The sequence below is a fragment of the Acinonyx jubatus genome, chromosome B3, assembly GCF_027475565.1.
Source record: "Acinonyx jubatus isolate Ajub_Pintada_27869175 chromosome B3, VMU_Ajub_asm_v1.0, whole genome shotgun sequence".
Classification (NCBI taxonomy): Eukaryota; Metazoa; Chordata; class Mammalia; order Carnivora; family Felidae; genus Acinonyx; species Acinonyx jubatus.
The window spans coordinates 119,807,314-119,825,621 of record NC_069386.1 but is presented as its reverse complement, the minus strand read 5'-3'; the positions used below and the strand labels follow the sequence as shown (position 1 = coordinate 119,825,621).

Sequence of the window (18,308 nt, the reverse complement as noted above, 5' to 3'; positions counted from 1 at the left end):
CAAAGCAGTGACGTTAGTTACAGTGGTCCATTCAGAATAAGAAAGAATTAGAAGACAATGTCCTTGTTCTCCAAGGTCTTACCACCTTTGGGATAGACAAAACCCATTCTACACTACGTGAAAACAACAGAATAATATAGAAAATCTGTTTCCAAGATTGTTCTGACAGAGAAGAGGGCTTTAATCTTTCCAAAAAACCCTGTAAGATTACTGTGGGCTAAGGTTTTGTGGAGGCTCTGAGCCTATCAGACCTGTTAACATTACAAAGTTATTACTGTCCTGCAATGCCTTCTTGTCCTTGCTTCTTTCTCAGCTAGAGCGATCAGGGGAACAATCATACCTGATCCACCATGTGTTTTGAAGAGGTTGCTCATAGAAATTTTAAGAGGAGGGCTTATTTCATTTATGGAGGCAAATGAGTTTGAATAGCAGCCATCCTATTTTGTGAGGTTATACTGCCACACATCAATAGATAAAAATGCCCTGCTCCCTTCTGCTTCTTCCCAGGTTCCTAGATAGAACAGAAGAGCTTGCGGTAAGTGTGGCCTTTGTTTCAGTTGGGGACCTGTTTAACAGAAATCTAAGCCAAAACCCAGCCTCCAAGATCCCAGAAATCTAAGCCAAAACCCAGCCTCTGAGATCCCAGACTAGTTAACAGTTTCCTTCCTTTGGTATTGATTGCATCCGGAAGAGAAAGGCACTGGGAAGCCTGAAAACCAAATCCAAATGATGTTCTGTTTCTTTTTATATGCTCTTTTGATTGGGCGTGTCAATAAACACTTTTTTGAATAAATGAATAAAAAACTGGCCTGGTCAATTTGTAATTTGTTTTTTAGTTCTTAGTTGTTTTCAGTTCCTGGTTTGTAGGAGCTTTTGGGTTTTGGCTTCTAATACTAGAAAATGTTGGAGAGTTAAGAGGGATTAGAAAGCAGATATAGGTCAAGAAGGAAGATAGGTCAAGCCGGGCTGCACCCAATACACATTTTGGCTGAGGGCTGAATGGCCAAGTGTGTAAACTGATTTTTGGCAGATTTTCACCATTACAGAATAAACTCCTGAAATACCAGAATAAATCTGAAATTGTACCAAAAATTTCATTATTTTATTAAAAATGTAGAGATATACTTTTAAAAGTTTGCCATTGTAGTGCAGGGGTAAGAATTCCTCAGCATATCCATGGCAGGATTGTCCCTTCAGTCACTACACCACACGTTTGTGGTGTTATCAGTGCTCACATTCAGCTGGCACGCTTAATAATCTTGCTAACCTTCTTCACACCGCAGAATAAAATTGAGGAAAATGTTTTTTCAGTCACATTTTGTAAAAGGAACTTTTACTTAATATTCAAGGCATGGAACAATCACAAAAATCCTTTATCTTAATCTACTGAAAGTGATTGGCAGTCTGTAGCAATCATTTTGAAAAGCTTTTTGTTTACATTTTTAATCTCCATAGATTTGTTGTGGTTTTTTTTTTTATGTTCTTTTTTTTTTTTTTTGAGAGAGAGAGAGAGAGTGTGAGCAGGGGAGGGGCAGAGAGAGGGAGACACAGAATCTGAAGCAGGCTCCAGGCTCTGAGTGTCAGCACAGAGCCCAACACGGGGCTCGAACTCATGACCCATGAAATCATGAGGTGAGCCGAAGTCGTATGCTTAACCGACTGCGCCACTGAAGCGCCCCTAATCTCCATAGATTGGAAGCTGTAGGGAATTTTCTTCATACAGCATTCTTATAAAGTTTGTTGTTTCGAAGTTTGATTAGTGAAAATAGATGTGTTTGGGTAACGCATTTTCTTCTAAAACTTTATTTTCTTCCTATTCTCTATTATATTTGAATTGAAGATTCAGATTTACATGCATGCGGTTGTATATAAATTTGGAGTTTTCCAACCTTACGAACTTAAGAATTGACAAAGCTGATGATAGTCTCCTTTCAGTTTCTCCTCACAGAGTGGGAAGTTTACCTAAGTAGGACTTTCCTGAAAGACTTAAGGCCAAATGGAATTGAACAATAAAAATAAACCATAGCTCTCAAAGATTGCTTTCTTTAATACTAGGAATGATTGTATACCAAACATTTTATGAAGATTAGATTATGATATAATTTCTATTCTATTTTATGTTATCATTTACATTTTTATATACTTGTTCCTAAAAGGATATACTGTCCTTCTTAAAGCCAGTTCATTCTCTTAATATTCATATTAACTGTCAATCTGTTTATTTATGTATGAAAGATTGTATTTTTAAGTAATCTCTACACCCAACGTAGGGCTTGAACTCACAACCCCAAGATCAAGTGTTGCATGCGCTACCAACTGAGCCAGACAGGTGCCCCTAATCTATTTTTTTTTTTTATTTTTGGAAAGTTTTTAATAATTGTGCATAAAATCTCAACTTTTATAACCATCATAAATTATTGCATCAATTAGCTCTTGTAATAATAAATAGGGACTAACTTTTTAATTATTTTTAATTTTTAATGTTTACTTTAGAGAGAGCACAAATGTGCTCACGTGCAAGTGGGGGAGGGACAGAGACAGAGGGAGACAGAGGATCCAAAGTGGGCTCTGTGCTGACAGCAGAGAGCCCCAGAGCCTGACGCTGGGCTTAAACTCAGGAAATGTGAGATCATGACCTGAGCTGAAGTTGGACACTTAACCGACTGAGCCACCCAGGCGTCCCAAATAGGGATTTAATCTTCAGTTCCTTTTTCAGAATTCCAAAATAGAAAGCACATAAGGAGATTGTCTTTCAGAGTTACATGTATGACTTACGGTATTTGAATGTGAGTCTTCACGTGTCAACAGTGAATCAGATGACTTGCCTTACTTGTGTTACTGATGTCAATTATTAGGTATTTACAGGATAATGCTACCATTGATTGCATATAAGGTCAAGGATGCCAAAAATAATGTTGAAGTAAGCATTTAGCTCTTTGGCCTTTTGAAAGACTAAGGCTGAAGCAAAAGCTGGTTTTAGTTAAATAGGCTAAAGCCAAACTTTGGAGTAAAGCTGGGTGCTCAGCTACTCAGTGCTTTATTGTAGGCCAGCGCTGTCCAAATAGAGCTGCCTACGATGATGGCAGCATTCTGTATCTGTGCTACTGGATATGGTAGCCACTAGTCCACATGTAGCTTTTGTACACTTAAAAAAATGACTACTGTAACTAAGGATCTGAATTGTTTAATTTAACTTAAATCATTTAAATGTAAATGTAAACCAGATATGGGTAGTGGTTACTGTATTAGATATTGCAGTTATAAATAAACCAAAGAGTGATTTTGTAGATTTTTTTTTTTGAAGTTATCTGTACAACCCTGAGATCAAGAGTCGCATACACTGGGGTGCCTGGGTGGCTCAGTCAGTTAAGTGTCCGACTTCAGCTCAGGTCACGGTCTCGTGGTTCGTGGGTTCAGGCCCCACGTTGGGTTCTGTGCTAATAGCTCAGAGCCTGGAGCCTGCTTGGGATTCTGTGTCTCCCCCTCTCTCTGTTCCTCCCCCGCTCATACACTCACTCTCTCTCTCTCTCTCTCAAAAATAAATGAACATTAAAAAAAAAAAACAAAGTCACATGCACTACTTACTGAGCCAGCCAGGTGCCCCTGAAGAGCAATTTTGAATCACTGTTTATCCTCTCCACACCCACACACCCATCCACACCCAGAGGAATCTCTGATAATGAAGAATTTAGTTTTTAAGGAATGGAAGGTCTAGTTACATAGCTAACTCAGCCTTCTAAGGAGACAAAATAACTCAAAGCCTGCCTTTTTTTTTTTTTTTTTTTTAATTGTAGTTGTCTCATTATCGAGAGCACTTGAACATTCAGGACCCTGAGAAACGAAAAGAATTTCTTAAGACCTGCATTGGGTAAGTATGGGGGAGAAATGTTTTTAAGCATAAATCTTAGAGAAGCGAAGAGACTAAGGAGTGGATAGGTAGTTGAAGGGAAAGCCTAATAGTGGGTCATATAAGCATCATTAAAGATGGTCTCATTCAGTGAAGTGATTCCAAAATTAATTCCCCAGTAGAGTTTTCACTGATGGGTAGTAAATTGAGAAAAATAAAGGCAATAAAGAGAGGATTTTTTTTATCGCTAAATTTATTTTATTTGAAGACTGCCTTTTATTCTGGAATTTTTTTTTTCCTTCCTCTCCTTCCTTTTTTTGGTGACAAAATGCATTGGAATTTTTTTAAATGACCTCATATATTAAAAAGTCGGCAACACTTTACCTTCCATATTATTTTCAGTGTTACTGGTCCTTGAGACCTCAAAGCACAAGAACCACTGATTCAGCCTAGGTATTTATCCAGGATGTATAAGTCCCTGTAAAAACCAGCCCCACATATTATTCTTCCAGTGATGAGCACTCACTGCTCTTGGAAGTAGCTTATTTTATTGTTGAATAACCTTCATTATCATAAAATGCTTTGTTATCTTGGGCTGAAACTTGCTTCCCTCTATCTTTCAAGACAGGTATAGAGTCTTCCCGGTAGGCCTTACTCCAGGTTCAGTATTCATGGTTGCTTTAGTCCCTAATGGGATGTGAGTGCCCAGTTTCACATTTAGAAATTTGTCTTTGTCTGTGCAATCCTTAATTTGAACATTATCAAATACTGAGCTATGTCATAGTGGCCTCTGGTGAACCAAGAGAAAGTTGGAATAGTGAAGGAACTGAAACCTATTGCTGTCTCTCTTTATCTCTTGCAAAAATTGGCTGTGGCTCATGCTTCTCAGGGATAGTGTAATTGAGTTTCAGAATTCTTCCAGGAGTGAGTGGAGTATGGGACTAAGACAGCACTTTCTAAAGGAGAGATCTGTGAACCGGAAGCTTAAAATCTGGCTTCTATTCCTGGCCTTACCTCTTGACTTACCATGTATGACTTTTAGGCAAGACGCTGTTTGTCTCTTAACATTTTCACATGTAAGATGAAAGGTGGGGACCCTTGATCAAGTTTGTGTAGATCTGTGAGATCTTTATCAATCTATAAACATACCACCATGCCTTGTAATTTAATTGTACCTTATTTCTCTGCAGTAAGAAACCACAGCACTTCACTGGGTTGTGGGTGATAGGCAGTTGGCTAAGCTCACTCACTCAGTATCTCATTTGTCACCAGCTCCCACAGTGAGAGGATTCTAACTAATTCCTCAGCCAAACTACTGATGACTACATACATCTTGTGGACTTTGAGGATCCTTCCTTCCCTTTTTTTTTTTTTTTAAGATTTTATTTTTCTTTAAGTAATCTCTCCACCCAACATGGAGCTTGAACTCATAACCCTGAGATTAATAAGAGTCTCACGCTCTACCAACTGAGCCAGCCAGGTGCTGATCAGGATCCCTCCTGAAGTGGCAAAACCTGAAATACAAAATCCTAGTCAAAGGTCTATTCTGTTTTCTGCTTTCTCTCTCTCTGCCTTTCAGGGATGGTCTAAAGGTGCATTGGGATCAGATTTGTGAAGCGCTGTGAGCCTCTTGTGCTTAGAGTGGTGTTTTGGTTTAGTTGGGTTTGTTTCTTGTTTTAGTAGAAAAAGAGGCGCTAACCTTCTGACTCTCTACCAGTTTGCCATTTTCAGCAGAAGATTCTGCACATATTCAAGACCATTACACCCTCCTGGAACGTCAGATCATTATTGAGGTTAGACTCCTTATCTCTACATTTTCTGCTTCAATGCCAGTGCTCAGTGTCATTCAGCATCTAGGAGACTTCTGTGCTCTGTCATATATGTCATCTCCTGTTACACTCTGCGAGAGCCTTTCATTTCCTCTTTACGTGATCGCCTTTTTCCCTCCATTGTTCTCAGGCATCCTTTTCCTTCTCACTTGCTCTTAACCTGGAAGTATTTTCTCTTCCTCCTAGAACTCCCATTTCATTCTTACTTCTCCAGTCTTCCTCCATTCAACATGGCTCTGTCATCATTTTATGGTTTTTAAACTCCCTTGGGATATCCTGGGCAGTTTCTTTTTCTCATCTTTGCCTCTTTCCTAGGATAGGAAACACAACTGCTGTAGTATTTAATGTTTTTTTCCTACCTCTACTCTGTGGACATTGTTGTTTTTTTTTTTTTTTTTCACTTGTTTCACTCCACCACAGGCAAACGATCGGCATCTAGAATCAGCAGGACAGACTGAGATCTTCCGGAAGCACCCCCGCAAAGCTTCTATCCTCAACATGCCATTAGTGACCACGCTTTTCTACTCCTGCTTCTACCATTACACGGAGGCTGAGGTATAGGCAAAATGTGAAAGAAAGACCGCATACACTCGCACTGCACAAGAGGAATATACTTTGAAGCCAGTTATTTCCTTGTGCTCTTAACAATGGGTGTGTATAGTTTTTGGAAGTCCACCTGGAAGCTTTCCTGGCCCTCAGAGAGGATAAGGAACAATGGATAAGGAACTTCATGTTATTTGACTTTCTATGCTCAGAAGGGGTGGGCCAAGTGGGAAAAAGAGGTTTGTAAGGGCTTGTGTGGCTTCCGGTGAGCTGGCATGCTAGCATAGCACATTCTGTCTCACCAGTGCTGGTCCCACAGCAGTCCCTGTTCAAAGGTCCATAATTTCAAATGGATTTGCATGGTACAGAGAAGAGCAGCAGGGTGTTAAGTATTTGTGAGTACTCTAAAAAATTTTGTTTTTTGAAGAGATTTGAGTTTAATGGTAGTAGGTGGGAATGATCATAATGATCACAAGATTAACATTAAAATTGGGAAATATATGTATTAATCCAGTTTCATTCAGCCAAGTTGTGATATCCTATTAGACCTGGTGGAGTTTTTCTCTTAAATTATTTTCTGTGTTTAAATGGCTACAGAGTGAAACGTAGTAAAAAGAAAATGTTAGATTAGGTGGTATTTGAGAAAGTCAGTAACACTAAAATTCCTTCTCTACTTTCATCCTAGGGGACGTTCAGCAGTCCAGTCAACCTGAAGAAGACATTTAAGGTAGATATAAATTGGTCACTGTTGGGTAAGAGAGTATCAGGATAACTACGTGGAGTGGATATTGCTTTGTAACCCTGCACAAGAAGTCCCTTAATATTCACAGTTAAAGGTGGAAAGGACTGAGTTTGTGGAAGTGAAGAAAGACTGCAACCGAATGGCTTACGGTGGTGCTGGGGCTTGGGAGTGAGGAGGTTCTTGATGACTTGAGAGATTTGTGCATTTTAAGGGGCAGAATCAACCCCAGGGGATATTTTTGCCTGTCTTTTCTAGAATTCTCCCTGATGCATTTCTGCTTACCCTTAATTCCTCTGGTCTCTGTTTTTTAGATCCCAGATAAACAGTATGTGCTGACGGCCCTGGCTGCTCGTGCCAAGCTTCGGGCCTGGCATGATGTAGATGCCCTCTTTACCACAAAGGTGGGTGCCCTGGAATTGTGTGGTGCTGCTGGGGCCTTGGAGTTACTGTCTTGTGACCTCATGCCTCATGGGAATCTCGAGTTCTAGTTACTGGTTTACATTTTTCCTCCAACCTTTTATTTGTCAAACTGAAGGAAAAATTGAAAGAATAGTATGATAAACACAAATAGTCTTTACTTATTTCACTAGTTTATTAACATTTTGCCATATCTACTTTCTCTTTTTTTGCTGAACCATTTAAAAGTGAATTGCAGACATCGTGACACTTTTCCCTTGAATACTTAAGCATTTATTTCATTTATAACCACAATATTATCAATTTCAGGGTATTTAATGTTAATATATTTTTAAAATTTATTTATTTTGAGAGAGGGGGAGGCAAAACGCAAGTGGGGGAGGGTCATACAAAGAGAGGGAGAGAGAGAATTCCAAGCAGGCTCTGACAGGGGGCTTGATCACATGAACTGTGAGATCATGACCTGAGCTGAAATCAAGAGTTGTATGCTTAACTGACTGAGCCACCCAGGCCCTTAACATTAATATAATATCATATGTATAGTCTATATTCAAATTGGCTCTTTAAAACTTTATGTTTTTGTGTTTGCTGTCAGGATCCAATCAAGGATCTTACATTACTTTGGTTGTCTCTATTTGTTTATATTTTAAATATCCTTTTTTCTACTATAGGTTTGAGAATTTTCTGTTTCTTCCCTTTATTAGGTGGTTCTTACTTGTTTTTTTGTTTTTAAGATTTTATTTTTAAGTAATCTTCACACCCAGCCTGGGGCTCAGACTCACAACCCCTGAGATCAAGAGTAGCATGCTTCACCAACTGAGCCAGCCAGCCTCCCCGCTGTATATATGCGTATACACACACACACACACACACACACACACACACACACACACACAACACACATATATTATATGAGAGCATATAAACCTCCCATCCATCCACACTCCCTACCGTGTTATTCTAGTCTGACCATAAAATGAATGGTTACAAAGTGTGTTGAGTCTTTCTTGTCTAGCTACTGCTGCCTCATCTTCCCTTTTCAGAACTGGCTGGGCTACACCAAGAAGAGAGCGCCCATTGGCTTCCATCGAGTTGTAGAAATTTTGCACAAGAATAGTGCCCCTGTCCAGGTAATGGCCTTCTAAAGAGAGTTGGGTACAGGATCCTCTAGGAGACCTAACTTTTAGCCTCTTACTGGTCAATGATGGGAGACTTGATCTGCTCTGGTCTTATCTTAAAGACAATATAGTAGCTGCAGTGGATCTTGATATAGAAAAGGTCAGGTAGGGAAGTTGTCCTCTGCCCTTTAGAAGGAATCCCAGACTGCCCCTCTCTGAGGAGCATCTACTGTGTTTAGCCCGTGTGGAGCACTGACATATTACTCAAATGATACAAAAGGAGAGCTCAGTGACAAAGGACATCAAGTAGCACTGAGCACAGCACCGGATCAGATCTAGAACACACCTGTTGCTGGCATGGATGTCTAATTATAGGGTAAGGCAGAGTGTGCTCTTCCTGTCTCTCCTGGGCCAGCATGGAAGTACCGCATAGAGTCTACCTCACTCCCTATTGCAGAACTAGTCTTATGGTTGATGGTGGGAATTGTAGACATCAGATATGGAACTCATGCCTTCCTCAGGATTTTTTTTTGTGTAGCTTTTAGAACTCTTTGTTTTATGAGTCTGGGAGTCATTAATCAGAAGTACCTCTTCCTATAGATATTACAAGAGTATGTTAATCTGGTGGAAGATGCGGACACAAAGTTGAACTTAGCCACCAAATTCAAGTGCCATGATGTCGTCATTGATGTGAGTCCCTAAGAAAGGAGAAGCCTGAGTTAGACCCTCAGTGGAGAGTGGGGGATTATGATCTTCTCTGTCTAGATCCTATGGTACTTCTTTCAATTTTGGCTTTAACAGACAAGATGATCTGGCAAGAGTTAGTTTGGAGACCTGTTCTCCTGTATTATTTTCCCAGCCCTTTGACCTCTTTTTTTTTATAAATTTGTTGCACTCAGAGAATTCATAGAACTGAATCCAGCCACATGAGCTCTTCAGTAAGAAATTCTGTAGGTGCCTGACCCCACTGTCCTCCCACTGTAGCCTCTCAGTCTCTCCTTGAACCTTGGCCCAGTGTTGGGAGTGGCAGGAAGAAAAAGGCCCTTGTAGAGAAGGCTCATTGGAAGTTTTATTGCTGTGTGTTGGTACAGACTTGCCGGGACCTGAAGGATCGTCAGCAGTTGCTAGCATACAGGAGCAAAGTGGATAAAGGATCTGCAGAGGAGGAGAAGATTGATGCCATTCTGAATAGCTCGGTAAGCAGCTACAGTTTACCCCCTGCAAGCAGTCTCAGGAGATGATCCCCAAAGTAGCATCAAGTATATATTCCCAAGGCCAAGATGGGGTTACAGTTAGCTGAGCATCATAGATATAAGAGTCTGTGAGCCTAAGGGTCTGAAGCGCTGCTTTGAAAGGCAGAAATTACTCCTGAGATGTGGGATGATCCAGGGGTAATCTGGGGACCTTGGGCAGAGATTTCACATAGTACCTTGATAATCGTTAAACACATCAGGTAGGAGGTACATGCCCAGGGACAATGGGAATGACTGCTGCAGACGCAGAATATCCAGATGGTAGTTTTCTGGGGCCAGGTATGATCTACTGGTTGGAAGTAAGTGGCTAAAACAGCTTTTAGCTATTTGGGCAACACAACTGACTCATCTCTCATAGCATGAAATTACTGAGCTTTTTGTTAACATAGAGCTTAGCTCCCTGTTAGATATTTGGGAGCCTACCATGGAGTCATCTAAAGCTAGTGAATCTTGGTCCTGAGGAGGGCAGAGCCAGAATAAATGCCCTAAATCAGGCTTGTAAGATACAGAATGGGTATTTAATTCATCTCTGAATAAGCAAACTCCCCTACATATTAGAAAAACATTTTTCAACTTCCCCCTCCATTCTCCTTATTCTTACTTTACCTAGCTGTGAGCCTTGTTTTATTGTATTCCCCTGCCTGTCTGTAGGGGTCAGTGGAAACTGATCATTGTTTGTTCTTTTCCACAGCAAATTCGATGGAAGAATTAAGTGGCATTAGCTACCCTGAAACCTGCCTCATTTCTTCCTTTCCTGCCTATAGTAGAGAGTGCTCTTTGTTGGGAGAATTACAGTATCACATCGCTTTGGACCCATCATCAACAGGCAATGTCTGCTACTCTTAGGACAGAAACCAGCGTCTGGGCACAGACAGCTTCAGACTGATCTTCTGTCCAAGAATCATCATCTAAGGGCCAAGATCTAAAGCTCTGACTCATGAGAAAGATTCTCTCCACCTGGTGCTCAAGTGAAGGTGGGAATAATTTCTAGATTGGGCCCATATTGGGCAAGATCTCTCTTGGTCTGGGAAAATGACTGCTCTAGAAAAGAAGTCTCCTAGACTAAGAGGTCAGGGATCATAGGATGGCCACTCCATCCCTCTCAGCTAATTATGACCCTGGACTTGGTGCTGGACATTGGCAGTTCTGCTCTGAATGAAGTCAGAATAGAACCAAAATGGCTCTCTCTCAAGGGACCTCAGGAAGGGGTGCCAGTATAGCCAGGAGCTGTTGGAGGTGCCCTCACACCAGACTGCACAGAGTCCTCCACATAATGACAGAGAGTGCCCAGACGTCGTGTTTCTTCAGCCAGTGTCCTTCTGCTGCCCCAGTCTAGCCTCTGTTTGAGACTTGTGGTTCCTCTTTCACCTGCACACCAAGATGGCCTTGTGTGGGAGATAAGGACATCCCTGTTATCTACTTCTGTTTCCTCTATTTCTCCCACCCCAGACCCGTAACTTTATATGGAGCTAAGATTCAGCAGTGCTGGAGAGCTCTTCCTTTATGCACAAGTCTCATTATTTCACTAGGAGCTTTCAGAAGGTCCACCAGGGCTAAACTCAGCAGCATTTCAGACGGTTAGGATATTAAGATGGAGGTTTTAGTTTCACGCTTGGTTTTCAAGAGGGTATTCTGGAGTGCTAGCCTCTTGCTCTGTACCAATAGAAGCCTCTCTTCTCTATAACTGAATTGGGTTTCCCCGACATGCCTAGACTCCTAATAAAGCTATTTCTTCCTTGGTGCCTTCTCTTTTCCCTCCCAATTGTTTTGTGCAGAACAATGAAATAATTGCCTTGTCTCTTGGGACCACTACAAACCTGCCTCAGTGACCGCATTCAGTAGTCTGTCAACACACGTCAGGTCATGGAGTAACAGTGCTTATGGCAAAGTACAGCCGTGTGGTTAACAGAGCACTGTACCTGGAAACAAAAGACCTGGCCTCTTGTCCCAGCTCTGCTGCTGACAAGCTGTGTGATGTTGGGTGAATCCCTTTCTCTCTGGACTCACTATCTTAACCTGTCATAGGGGGGCATGTTTCTCTTGGAACTTGTAGAAGTCTATGCTCCTGTGACTGTGCGGAGCAGGTGAAGGGGTAGAAAGAAGAGATGTTGTATAGAGGCACAGAGCATGCTTAAATGCATGTGGTTCTCAACTGGGAGAATTTGGGCCCCAGGAGACTGTCCAAATCTGGAGAAGCTTTGTTGCTACAACTGGTGAATGCTACTGGCATCAAGTGGGTAGAAGCAAGGGATGCTTCTAAATATCCTACCATGTAGGACAGCCCCCGCCAACAAAGAATTATCCTGCCCAGAATGTCAGTAATGCAAATGCTGACAAACCCTGCTTTCGGGGGATTAGACTCTATCTCTTGCTCCTCCACTTTGAGATCCCCTTTGCAATTCCAGGTAACCTCATAGTTCCTTCCCTAACCATCTGTCTTGCTGTTCAAGAAACAATTTGCTAAATTGTGCTCAAGTTATTTGCCGATAACAAACCACATTAACCTTATTAACTAGTATATCAGGGTTCATTTAGAGAAGCAGAATGTCTAGGAGTATATAGTCTGTCTATATGTGGGATTCATTACAGGGATCTGACTTTACTCAAGTATGGCCATTGGTTAAACAGGCTCTAGAAGGTTGTCTTCGTATCTGGTGGTAGAGGTGGATGTCCATAGGGCAGGCATTGGGGAAGGGAAGATGAAGAAAATGTGAGGGAAAGTAAGGACAACATGGAGGCCATGAGGCTGGACAGGAACCTGTGTCAGCTGTCACCGCCTCCAATGTTGAGGATGTGGGTGTCCTGCAGGCAAAACTAGCTGGTGGTCTTTGTCACAAAACTGAACACAAACCTGGCCCAGGAGTGTGAGAAGCTGTAAGAGGATCCAGGGGAAAGTGTAGTGATCATGGGTCCAGCTGCTATTCCGCATCAACACGGTCGCCAGCAAAGTACCTGCCCAGGCCTTGTAAGCAAGCAACACAAGCTGGCTGCTGTTTCAGCCTTCCAGATCCTGTGCAAAAGTCTTGTGGCACACCCTAACTGGAAACATTGAGGGAAGGGAATTCTGGGAAATGTAGTTCAGCTTCGCCAAACTTGACATGTTACCAAGCCACAACTACTGGATCCACATTTTTGAGGATGTATTAGTGAAGGACGGGCCTAGGATCCACGCCTGTACAGGTTAACCAGTGCTGAGGGGGGAGGTTTTGAACTTGTCTTTCCTTTGGAACAATAAATATCACTTGCAACATTAGGATGACCTACTCGCTGTTTTGATCAAAGGAAGTATTTCTCAGACTTGACAAGAATTTCCATACTCTTCACTTCAAGTGCTGAGATTGTGAGTGACATAGGAGCCCTTCTATGCAAAGGATTAGAGAAGCCAGCCACGAGAGGTCACATATTGTATGGCTCTAGTCACATGAAATAGCGAAAAAAGGTAAATCCACAGAGACAAAAAGATTTGCGGTGCCAGGGGCTGAGGAGGGTGGCGAGCAAGTGGGGGGTAACTGCTTAATGGGTACAGGGTTTCCTTTCACTGGGAGGATAAAAGTATTTTAGAACTAGAGGTTCCAGAGCATGTACAACACTGCAAATGTACTGAATTGTTCACTTCCAAATGGCTGTGTTATGTGAGTTTTACCTCAATTTCTTTTAATTTAAAAAGTAGATTTGAGGGGTGCCTGGCTGGCTCAGTCCATGCAGCATGAGACTTTTGATCATGAGTTCGAGTCCCACATTGGGTATAGAGATTACTTTTTAAAAAGTGGATTAGAGAATTGAATAGTTTTGATTTCTGGTCTCAATTTTGCCATTGCTATAAAATAGAGTTCTGAATATCACTGATTGTTTTCCCACCGTTACTGAAGTATAATTGACAAATAAAAATTGTATATGTTCAAGGTATACAGCATGATGATTTGCTATATATATTGTGAAATGATTACCAGAGTCCAATTAATTAACACATCTGTCATCTCATATAGTTCCCTTTTGTGTGTGTGGTGAGAACATTTAAGATCTATTCTTAGCAAATTTCAAGTATATAATCTAGTATAATTAACTATAGTCACTATGGGGTACATTATATCCCAAGAATTGACTTGTCTTATTCTTCAGTAGCTTGAATACAAAAAGAAGAGGTATGAAAAATAACACCTTGAGTAGTGCTGGGATCTGTATGATATTCCAGTCTGGGAAAAATCTAGATGTCCAGAACCTTCTGTTAGGAAAGGGAGGATCCCATACTGCCCTGGTGTAGTGCTCCTAGGAGTAGCAAAAAGAATTCCTGTCCTCATGAGGCAAGTCTAGAAAACCTCTGGGTGGGGCTGGCCCCTTTAAGGCTCAGAGACTGAAGTAATCTGGTAGCTAAGGAGTCATAATGACAACTTTCTTGGGTAATTCTCCCTAGAAATGTAGTTCTTACTCTCCACGACCAGAAGTACCTAGGAGTAAAGCCACCTTCTCCTCATTTTGGTTGGTGAGAGATATATGTAAATGGGCTTACATATCTCTGGCTTCATTTTCTAAAACTCTAGATGTCCTTGGCCTAGAAAAGAGACCATGTTAAATTTGGGCCCTTTCCTATCCTGTGGGGAACACAGAGTTGAGTGAAAGGGAAGAATTCCTTTGAAGTGGTGTGTACATGTTCAGTCCTATTTCTAAAATCTTGGAGGGAATAGAAGGGACAAGGCCCTGGCCCACAACCACCTGTGAAACCCACTGCTAAAGTAAATGCATCTGCTGAAAAACGTGGCTGTAGCCTATGTAGATGACCATCACTTTGGATTTTTGTTCAGGTTTTTCATGAATCCAGATATTCCTGATCCGCGAGCAGTCAGAGCTTAGGAATCCTCCAGGACTCACGCTGCAAGTACAGAATCTGAGAGGAGAGAGGTGCTGAAGCCCACCATCACAAGAGCTTGTGACTGGGGCACACACCTTCCTGCGTAGACTCCCTTGTCTTCTAAGAGAGGGAGCCAAACTGATTGGTATCTATCACTGCAGGAGATGGTGGCTTGGAAATGGACTTGCTTGAGGACCTTGAATCCCTGCAGTTTGAGTATGGGATTCAAGAGGAAGACTGCAGCTGGCTGTATTTGCAGGGCCGTTCTCGAGGGCTGGTGATCAAGGCCTGTGCCCATGCAACTTTCTTCTGCAAGCTACTCTGTAATTTGAGGTAAGCTAGGTCTCCAAGGTCAGGCAGATGGAGAAGAATCCCACTGCAGAGAATCCAAACGACTTAAACTTTTTATATTGGAGGATAGACTTGGCAGGGGGAGTGTCTTCCTACCTTTTCCAACCCACAGTCAATCACTCCTGGTCTGAAAGCACCAGGAAATGCATACCAGAATCCCTTGGCTGTGGTTACATAACAAAGCATGGCTTGTGATTACCTTTTGGTGGGTAGATTGGTTAAATGATCATCAGTTCATTCATTCATCCATTCATCCCTCATTGGGACCACCAACTTGGCTTCTACAGCTACCACATCTAGCTATTCTCTGGCTATTGGCCGAAAATTTGGGGGCTAAGCTAATAGTGGAATTCTCCCTAACAGGAAAACCACCTGAAACTTTGGGGGTCCTTTTGGCCAGGTTACTTACATGAATACAGTATTCCAGGAATACTCTCAGTCTAGTCCTGACCTCTCGTGTCTTTGTACAACGCGGCTTCAGACACTTAAACAAGAAGTGTATGAGAGCAAGGTACTTAAGACCAGACTCCTGGATTCTATAACTCTAGGTTACTCCTTAACATTGGTAGCTCCCCTGCCACCAGACTACTTTTCTCGGAAATTAGATCAACTCCTAGATGGTGGGACCAGATCTAAATTGAGCATGTTACAGATACAGCAGAAACTCAAAGAGGTAGTCTGCTTAATGAGTTTGCTGATTGATTGACTGATAAGAATACATAAACCTTTTGGTTGCATCCCAGATGAGTGGTGAGAAATCAAAATATGAAACTTCCGGAGGCATTTTCTATTTGGGAGGATTGGACACAGAGGAAATGCTTTCCTTTCAACTTAGAAAACTTAAATAGAATGTGGCTTGTGATGTATATATGGAAACTCCAGAGCTTAAGACCAATTTTTACAGAAATATAGAACAAATATAAGATAGTATAACAACAGAAAACAATGCCTTATATATTCAGAGGTTAGACTTTGTTCACCTTGGGCCAAGGAAACACATCCAGAACCAGTAAGTGAGCCTCTGGAAAGAGTGGCCTCAAACCCTTGGTCCTCAGTTTCTCAGGTCTGTTTTCCCTTATACACCACTTTTAGAAATCATGTTTGAAGAAAGCTAAGTTATCTGGTTCCCCAGATCTATGCAAAAGCGAAATAGCAACTAGAAAGAGTAGGCGTAGGGTGAGAAAAGGTATGCTTATCATGATGTCAATGAAAATTGACAGCTGTCTGCATAGGAAACAGTGAAGGAACTGGCCCACAGTGTTCCAGGATGATGTATAAACAGTTGGCTGTTCACAATGATAGTCCTGAGTCAAACAGTTCAATATTCAGAACTTGTGTCTAAGGCAGGGAAATGCACAGTGCATGTAACAACAACAACAACAACAACAAATGTTCATTTAAAAATGTTTTAAACAAGTTTCGGTCCCTTGAAGGGGTATGCTTTTCTTTCTGGAAAATTCACTCAGGAGAAACATTTCATTCCCTAGCGATACTGGACAAGTGGCACTTGATTGGAATGCCTTATCTCTGGAGTACTAAAGGTGCCACCAGGCTGCCATATGAGGAAGTTAAAGCAGAGAACACCAGAGGTTGACAGTTAAGAGCTACAGGCATATATTCATTTATGTGTCTGTGTGTTCCTTCTCCAGAGAATCATTACGTGAGAAGCACACTTCCAGGTGTCTCTTGACTGGATTGCTTGCTGACACTCCTGATGATGATGATGAGTTAAAGGTGGGCATCATTGGAGGTGGCCACCTTGGGAAGCAGCTGGCTCGTGCACTGCTTCAGCTTGTCCCCATCCCTGCTGAGAACCTGAGGATTTCCACTCGCAGGCCAGAGGCCCTGGGTGAGGAGCAGTGTGTGGTAGCTCTTTAGGTGTTGATGAGGCCATTTTGAAGAGGTTCCTTGAAGGAGGAACCCCTGCACGCAACACGCTGAGTTCTCTGCTTGCTAGCCCTGAGAAAAGCTAGGAAGATGTTTTTGTGTGTGTGTGTGTGTGTGTGTGTGTGTGTGTGTGTGTGTGTGTGTTTTAAAGGTTTTATTTTTAAGTAACTTCTGCACCCAATGTGGGACTTGAACTCACAATCCTGAGATCAAGAGTCTCAAGCTCCACCAACTGACCCAGCCAGGGGCCCATGGAAAGATGGGTTTTAACTTGTTCCTTAAAACAACTTTCTTCTCATGCTTTTGTTTCTCTTCAGATCAAATAAGTCTTTTGCTTTTTACTGGAAGAAAAAAAAAAGAGGAAAACTTTCTTCTCCCTGTAAATGTTTTATATCCATCTCTCCTCCCTGTGCCCTTGGTGATAAAATAGCTTTCTGAGTCTTTGATACAGAAAAGTTTTCTAAAGAGAGTTCAGATCTTCTCATTGGACCAGTTAGAGTCTGGTGGTTATTAACCAGTTCCAAACATTTGGCCTTGTGTTTTTAAAAATGACAATTACTAAATTTGAAAAAAATGTTTTATAATAATTTTACTTACTAGTCTATGATGATAGAGGTCAGAAGAGTGGTTGCTTCTGGGGAGACTGACAGAGGAGGGACCCAAAGGAACTTTTTGGGGAGATGAAAATGTTCAATATCTTGAGAAAGGTATGAGTTACATGGGTGTATGCATTTGTCAAAAATGATAAGACTAGATACTTCAGATGTGTGTGTGCCCTGTATACAAGTTATACTTCAGTAATAAAAGTATAACATAATTTTATGTATATTATAGGAAATTTAGAATATTCTATAATGAAGTAAATAATAACTATAATCCCCTTACCAGGGTTACCATTTCCTTCCTATATTTCTCTGCTCATATCAGATTATATCAGTAATTGATACTGTACAAAGTTGTTTGCATTCTGCATTTTTCACTTAATTTATCATAAGCATATTCTCCTATTAACATTCTTCAAAATAATGATTTTAAGGCTATCTAGTATCCCAAAATATGGCTGTATGGTAATTTATGTTGTATTTGGTTGGATTTCCTTGCACATAATTTAAAAAATAAAATTACTAGGTCAGAGAATAAGTACATCTTTATTAAGATATAATTTGTGTATAATAAATTGCACATTTTCAAAGTGTACAGTTTGATGTTTTGACACATCTGTGTTTTGACACATCTTTGTACACCTGTGAAACCATCAACACAATTAAGGTAATGAACTTATTCATCACTCCCAAAACTTTCCTTGTAATTTCTCTCTCTACCTCCTTGCAGCTCCCCATGAAACCACTGATCTGAATTCTGTCACCATCAATTAGTTTGCATTTTCTAGAATTTTATATAAATGGAATAATACAATTTGTACTTTTACATTCTGACTTCTTTCACTCTGCATAATTATTTTGAGACATACCCAT

At 41.2% G+C, this 18,308-nt stretch overlaps 2 protein-coding genes across 4 annotated transcripts in view; both read left to right on the top strand.

Annotated features, from left to right (window-relative positions):
- Window positions 1–11,489, top strand: part of VIPAS39 (VPS33B interacting protein, apical-basolateral polarity regulator, spe-39 homolog) — a 24,317-nt gene extending 12,828 nt beyond the window's left edge. The window contains exons 11-20 of the mRNA XM_015071597.3: window positions 508–535; window positions 3,795–3,868; window positions 5,565–5,640; window positions 6,097–6,231; window positions 6,905–6,946; window positions 7,273–7,362; window positions 8,422–8,508; window positions 9,097–9,186; window positions 9,588–9,692; window positions 10,441–11,489. Of these exons, the coding sequence (XP_014927083.1) occupies window positions 508–535; window positions 3,795–3,868; window positions 5,565–5,640; window positions 6,097–6,231; window positions 6,905–6,946; window positions 7,273–7,362; window positions 8,422–8,508; window positions 9,097–9,186; window positions 9,588–9,692; window positions 10,441–10,461 (748 nt within the window). The 3' untranslated portion in view covers window positions 10,462–11,489. The remainder of the gene's footprint in view (window positions 1–507; window positions 536–3,794; window positions 3,869–5,564; window positions 5,641–6,096; window positions 6,232–6,904; window positions 6,947–7,272; window positions 7,363–8,421; window positions 8,509–9,096; window positions 9,187–9,587; window positions 9,693–10,440) is intronic.
- NOXRED1 (NADP dependent oxidoreductase domain containing 1) overlaps window positions 10,584–18,308 on the top strand; it is a 20,460-nt gene continuing 12,735 nt past the window's right edge. The window contains exons 1-3 of one of the 3 annotated variants that reach the window (XM_027066276.2): window positions 10,584–10,723; window positions 14,757–14,928; window positions 16,596–16,795. In XM_027066276.2, the coding sequence (XP_026922077.1) occupies window positions 10,687–10,723; window positions 14,757–14,928; window positions 16,596–16,795 (409 nt within the window). In that variant the 5' untranslated portion in view covers window positions 10,584–10,686. Of the gene's footprint in view, window positions 10,724–11,633; window positions 14,230–14,756; window positions 14,929–16,595; window positions 16,796–18,308 lie in introns of those variants that run through there. The other 2 variants (XM_027066278.2, XM_027066277.2) reach the window with 2 other exon arrangements.